Source organism: Limulus polyphemus, unplaced genomic scaffold, assembly GCF_000517525.1.
Source record: "Limulus polyphemus unplaced genomic scaffold, Limulus_polyphemus-2.1.2 Scaffold32, whole genome shotgun sequence".
Classification (NCBI taxonomy): Eukaryota; Metazoa; Arthropoda; class Merostomata; order Xiphosura; family Limulidae; genus Limulus; species Limulus polyphemus.
This window is the reverse complement of record NW_013665642.1, coordinates 138,501-145,629: the sequence shown is the minus strand read 5'-3', so window position 1 is coordinate 145,629 and position 7,129 is coordinate 138,501. Positions and strand designations below refer to the sequence as shown.

Here is a 7,129-nt window from a genome sequence, read left to right as displayed (position 1 = left end):
TTTCTATTACCCATTCAAGCCGTCTCCAGCCATTATTAGTCTCAAAGTGGGTTCCTCGTCACCTGATGATGACAAAACCTTGTCGAAACGTTGTACATTTGCTGTTATGTTAAACTTATATTAAAGTTTTTACTTTCTATTACCCATTCAAGCCGTCTCCAGCCATTATTAGTCTCAAAGTGGGTTCCTCGTCACCTGATGATGACAAAACCTTGTCGAAACGTTGTACATTTGTCTGTTATGTTAAACTTATATTAAAGTTTTTACTTTCTATTACCCATTCAAGCCGTCTCCAGCCATTATTAGTCAATAGCACCCATCGGCAACTCTTTGGCTGCTCTATTCAAATAGTTGGATTTGACCGTCACTCTTATGACGCATCCATTTAACCTAAGGTGTGGAGCGAGTTTTTGAGACAACGGAACACAAACCATAAACAATCAGATTCACAGTTCGGCTCGCAAAACACTAGGACACGATCGCTCCAGAAAAGCAAAAGCGCCCCCTCCGATGGCTCAAAGGTAAGCTTGACGGCTTTTAACGCTACAATTCAAAGTGAAATCTCTGAGATTGACACAGAATAGACAGCTCGTTGTGCAGCTTTGCACTCAAAGAAAAGCAAGCAAATAAAATAAAAGCTACAGGACTGAAGTGCTTGTAAGCGATTATATTTTACTGTGCTTATCAATTAAGGTGTACATTTTATCTTTTCCTCTTAGTTCTTCATCTATATTTCAACCCAAAAACGGTCGTGTTGCTCACTTTAAAATTTAAATTTATCAAATTTACGAATGACATTTGCTTGTATTTCAATATTAACTTATAATATTTTTAATATTTTTAAAATATATATATGTGTGTTCTCTATTATATGGTAATTACAATTTCACTGTTGATTATGCCACTACATCGTATATTGAGGTATATTGTTATACCAGGTAGTTTACGAACAGATTTACTGTAAATTTATAGTTTCATTGGTGATTATAGTGCAATATCATTTACAGAGGAATAATATGATATTAATCATAAACTTTAAGAAAAAAGAAACATCTTTGAAAATCACCGAACATGCTCACCCTATCAGCTTTGGGAGCATTATAATGTAACGGTTATTCCTATTTTTAGTTAGTACAAGAGTAGCCCAAAAGTTGACGTTGGGTGGTATTGGCTAGCTGCATTCCCTCTACTCTATCACTTCCAAATTTCCCGGCATGGCCAGGTAGTTAGGGCACTCACAATCTGTGGGCTGCGGGTTCAAACCCCCGTCACCGGACATTATCGCCTTTCAATTGTGGGGCGTTATAAAGTAACGGTCAATCCCACTATTCGTTGGTAAAAGAGTAGCCCAATAGTTTATGGTGGGTGGTATTGATTAGCTGCAATATACATAATAACTGTGAGTTACGTTAATACCAAAATTTTCCAACGTACATATAATTCAAATATCTAAATATGTGAGTAAAAATTGAGTAGTGCTTTTTGTTCCTGTTGTTTAGTCAAACACAATTTAGGTATTTGGATTTTATTTTAATCCATGCTCTATCGTGTAGGACCGGCAGTTAGGGCGTTCTACTCACAATCTGCGGGTCGCGGGTTCGAATCCCCGTCCCACCAAACATGCTCGCCCTTTCAGCCGTGGGGGCGTTATAATGTGACGGTCAATCCCACTATTCGTTGGTAAAAGAGTAGACCAAGAGTTGGCGGTGGGTGGTGATGACTAGCTGCCTTCCCTCTACTCTTACACTGCTAAATTAGGGACGGCTAGCGCAACTAGCCCTCGTGTAGCTTTGCGCGAAATCCATAACAAACAAACACTTCCAAATTATGAACAGCTAGTGAAGATAGCCCTTGAGCAGCTTTACGCAAAATTCAACAAACGATCAAATGTTTTACTGTGATTTAATTTTCTCTGTACGACAGTCACTATCATTCATAAAAGTGGATTTCTATTACAGTGTTGTTTTAATCACTTTCAGTTGTATTATACGTATAGCGCTGGGATTCATTTAAAATATCATTAAGTTAGCCGCTTTTCATTTCAGAGATGGTTCTTTTTTCTATATAGATAATCCATTCTTTTATTAAGCAAAACGATAAATTTCCATCTATCACCAGATTTGGGAGTTGAACAAAGCTTTCTGTAATCAGCTTTTGTGACATGAGAACACAAGATGGATATATAGATAGATAGATGCTGTATGTAATTTGGACAGGTCTCTAAAAAACTTGTATTTTAAAATATTTATTTTATTTACCGCTTTTTCAAAGTATTAAAAAAACGTGTAATTTCACTTTGAATTTGTTCTTATACAAAGAAAAATAACAGTTTTTGTACAAAACCAATAGTCTTCCAGTCCTTGTTACACTGTAATAATACTTGTCATCATACAGAAAGCAAAAGTATTTGTTGAAAGGAAAATCAATAATCTTCGTTAATTGACTTTCTTACAAGGAAAAATAAAAGTATATTCTTCAAATAAAACAACTAAATCATTGTTAGAATGTAAACAATAACCATCAAGTCATCGTCACAATAAAAAACGAGTTTATTACAAAGAAAAACGATAATTTTCGTTGTAAATATATTACTAGTTCTTATCACACGATATACAGCAGTGTTCATTAAAAAGAAAACAATAGTCCTCGTTACCATAGCAGCAATAACATTCGTTAAGAGACTAATACAGTTTCTTATTACAAGAAAAACATAAAAGATATCGTTTTAAGGATACTAACTAAGTGATCTGGTATTAGAGCATCCAATTCGCAAGCTGCGGGTCATGGGATCGAAACACGGCGCTAAATATGCTTGCCATTTCAGCTGTGAGGATTTATGATGTTACGGTCAGATCTATTATTCGTTGGTAATTATTAGTCCAAGCAGAGGATTCGGGGTACGGGCACCGTGTGCCAATGTTTAGCGACATCTCTGAGTCCAAGAGTTGGCGAAGGGTACTGGTGTTTTGAAATTACTCTCCACAAAACTGCCTTATTTGCCAGTGTAAAACAGGCTTACGTTAATAAGCCTTACCACACAAAATTGAAAAATACTTTTAGACTAGAGTTTTCATAAGTAATTGATTTATTTGTAGTTTTCATTAATAAAAATAATACATTTATTTAGACATTGGTTTCACTATTACTATTTTAGCATAACTTGGAAGATTCAAATCTGTAACTAAATTGATACATTTTAGCTTCTCTTAATACTGTAGTTTGACTACGTCACGAGTCTACTACTGGTCTAAATTTTTGTTGGCAGGTTTTCTAAGAAATTTAAATAAACCGGTTGTTTTTCTATTCATTTAAAACAAAATTGTTTAATTCCAGAACCAAAGCGTTATTGTCTTGGATTCAGACATCATGAATGACAATGAAGAAACCGAAACTGAAAAGCATTACAATGATAAAGACATGACCTCAGAAGACGAACAGATGTTAGAAGAAATGGTGATAAAGCTTCGTGACTGGGCAGGTGCCCAGCCACATTTAGTGAACCCAAGACTAGGTGAGATATGGTCTTCTAATTTTAAGATATTACTTCAACAGTTAGAGTACAAATACTCCAAGTAATACGAAATGCTACAGTTTGATGAATATTTTATATCCGTTAGATATATTTATATATTCATTACTAAATTTAAAATGTAGTTTTAACGTATAAATAAGTTTTAATATTGTGAATGGCTGGAAAATACATTTAATAGCAGAGCTTTGTTCACCACTATATTGTTACAGATTACTGGATTAGCTTTCCTGTTTTATATAAGCTCAGTGTTTATATAAACTTTTTGTCAATAGATTGTAGTCAAACATCGAAACTAGTTTTATTACTGTTCTTTAAAGTTTTTTTACAACCGGCTAAATACAAGTCTCCCACTTTGATGCTGTGCTGGATTAATAGCATAATAAGTCATCTAATCTAGTCAAGTTCATTTTCAAATAATTTTCCTCCACATTTTGAATTTATTTTATGCCTCCTTTTCCGCAAAGCTGAGTGTGTAGGCTTTGAACAGTCTGGATAGCATTCTCGGAAAATGGAAACAAATAACATAAGGTGTTTCATTGAATCTAGCAAAGGTTTGGTAAAGAAGTAAAACAATATTCTTTAATTTCACTAGTAGCCTTGTGGTAAATATTTCGAGTTGGCAATTAACAGAATTAAAAACCGCTTATTATTAAAATATTTGGTTGTATGAGATATTTCGTCAAAATTACTTTTAGAGAGATGAAGCTACTGTGATATTTTTTTCGTTTGTAATAACAACACAAACTCGAAATTCGTGAGAACTTAGTAATATTAACAGAAGGAATCAATGCACATTGTAAGGGAATAGTTAAATATAAAGATTTATAGTCACTTTATATAAATACTGAAATAGAAGCATACCCTGAACAGAAAGACCATGATGCCATACATATAAAAAATATAAAAATGGAATTAAAGAGTGATATTGATAAATTGAAAAAAGAAGCTAAATATATATTAAATAAATTTGATACGTTTATATATACTGTATTAGAACTAACTAGAAAATAAAAAATCGTCACCCTAAAGCATTAAAGGTAGATATTTATGTAAACTACAAAATATAGATGGAGTAAGAGTTTATCAAAAAATTGCTAGTGAAATTTTAAAACAAAATTTAAGCAAAATTAGTTGAAATAAGATCTATATTTATATTAAAAATATACATACGAAATGTATACAGAAGTATTTACTAAAGTAACAAATAAATTAAGTCATTATATAAAAAGGTATGAAGCAAACAAATGTAAGAAACCATGGATCGCTAATGAAATAATAGAATTGATAATAGTTAGAGATTTAATTTATAAAACTTTAAAATATTCCTTAAATGTTATGAAGATAATTTTAAAAAATATAATCTTAAAATTAATCAAAAGCTAGCAATAGGGAAAAATGAATATCATAAAAACGAATTTTTAAGCTTGTGAGAGGGAAATAAAAAATGTAGTTTTTAATAGGCTAATTGATGAGGGAAATAAGGAAATAACATCATCTGACCGTGTATATCGTGACAGAGGAAACGAAAATGTAGTAATTAAAATTCACCAAATAAATTTAATAACTGTTTTATAAATGTAAATTTTTTGTTGTTTTTTTTAATTCCGCGCAAAGCTACACGAGGGCTGGTTGCTCTAGCCGTCCCTAATTTAGCAGTGTAAGACTAGAGGGAAGGCAGCTAGTCATCACCATCTACCGCCAGCTCTTGGGCTACTCTTTTACCAACGAATAATAGGATTGACCGTCACATTATAACGCCCCCACGGCTGAAAGGGCGAGCCTGTTTGGTGGGACGGGGATTCGACCCCGCAACTCTCATATTGCGAGTCGAGCACCCTAACCACTTGGTCATGCCAGGCTATAAATGTAGCCGGAAAAATTATAAAATAAATTGATAATGAACCTTGTAAAACATTTAATATAAAGAGAAACAACAGTTTCATGTATTAATTTTCTACATGTAATGAGGAAGTGAAAACTATAATTTTGAGTCAAAATATTATAAAAGTCCAAAATATAATATAACTTCAGTAAGGATAGAACCATTGGTATATATTTATAATTTGTCTGTAACAATAACAAAATTTCTAGAGGCGTTAAAAAGGCTGTAATAATTCCGATATACAAAAAAGATGATAGGAAAATTTCTCTGTTATAAGTCTTTTCTAAAATGTTAGAAAAATGATGCAAATATAATAAAATGTGGTGTTCCACAGGTTTTTGTATTTGCTCTCATTTGTTTTATAATGTACATAAATTATTTATGTGCCCTAATTTAAATTGTAAAATTGCTATGTTTGCTGATGATACAGCAATAAAATTTAGTTTTTCTAATATAGAAGAATTAAAATTTCAAATTAAAAACGACTCACAAACTGTAGGAAATATGTTTTTGGAAATTAATTATCCATTAATATTACAAAAATAAAATATATTTTTTGAATGACAAGTAAAATGATTACGAATAAAAACAGATTTTAAGTTGTATATTCATAATAATCTGTATGTAAATAATGTCCTCCGGTGGAAGAACGGTAAGTTTACGGACTTATAACGCTACAATCTATAGTTCGATTCTCCACAGTGGACACATCAGATAGCTCAATGTAGCTTTGTTCTATAAAGAAAATGCAAATAATAACTGTAATTATAATTATTTGTAAATTGAAAGAATGGCTGCTATAAAATATTTAGGCTTACAACGTGATAAACGCTAAGCTAGAAACATCATGTTAAGGACTTGGCAAAACAATAAGATTTATGTCCATTAAAATTTATTGTTTCAAAAAATTGTTAACCAACTTTCCAGATGTTCAGAATTCTTTATTTATCATTGATTCAGTCGGTAATTTAGTATGAATTTCGATGTGAGGAGGAACTTAACCAACTACTCTAAATCGAATTATTTTGATGTGAGGAGAAACTTAACCAACTACACTAAATCGAATTATTTTGATGTGGGGAGGAACTTAACCAACTACACTAAATCGAGTTATTTTGATGTGAGGAGGAACTTAACCAACTACTCTAAATCGAATTATTTTGATGTGGGGAGGAACTTAACCAAGTACACTAAATCGAATTATTTTGATATGAGGAGGAACTTTACCAACTTCACTAAATCGAATTATTTTAATATGAGGAGGAACTTAACCTACTACTCTAAATCGAATTATTTTGATGTGAGGAGGAACTTAACCAATTACACTAAATCGAATTATTTTGATGTGAGGAGGAACTTAACCAACTACACTAAATCGAATTATTTTGATGTGAGGAGGAACTTAACCAATTACACTAAATCGAATTATTTTGATGTGAGGAGGAACTTAACCAACTACACTAAATCGAGTTATTTCGATGTGGGGAGGAACTTAACCAATTACACTAAATCGAATTATTTTGATATGAGGAGGAACTTAACCAACTACACTATATCGAATTATTTTGATATGAGAAGGAACTTAACCAATTACACTAAATCGAATTATTTCAGTGCAGAATCATTTTATGAAAATATGAATAAAAACTCTGAAACCCGAGCGGTTTCGAAAGGTGGACCTTTCTTCTTCAGGGCAAACTAGGAATAGACTGAAT

The 7,129-nt window shown here is 32.2% G+C and overlaps 1 protein-coding gene across 3 annotated transcripts in view; it reads left to right on the top strand.

Moving 5' to 3' along the window:
- The window catches only part of LOC106460227 (clavesin-1-like), a 24,216-nt gene that overhangs the window by 767 nt on the left and 16,320 nt on the right, over positions 1 to 7,129 (top strand). For all 3 annotated transcript variants that reach the window (XM_013919914.2, XM_022387245.1, XM_022387233.1), the window contains exon 2: positions 3,334 to 3,511. In XM_013919914.2, coding sequence (XP_013775368.1) covers positions 3,367 to 3,511 — 145 coding nt within the window. In that variant the 5' untranslated portion in view covers positions 3,334 to 3,366. The remainder of the gene's footprint in view (positions 1 to 3,333; positions 3,512 to 7,129) is intronic.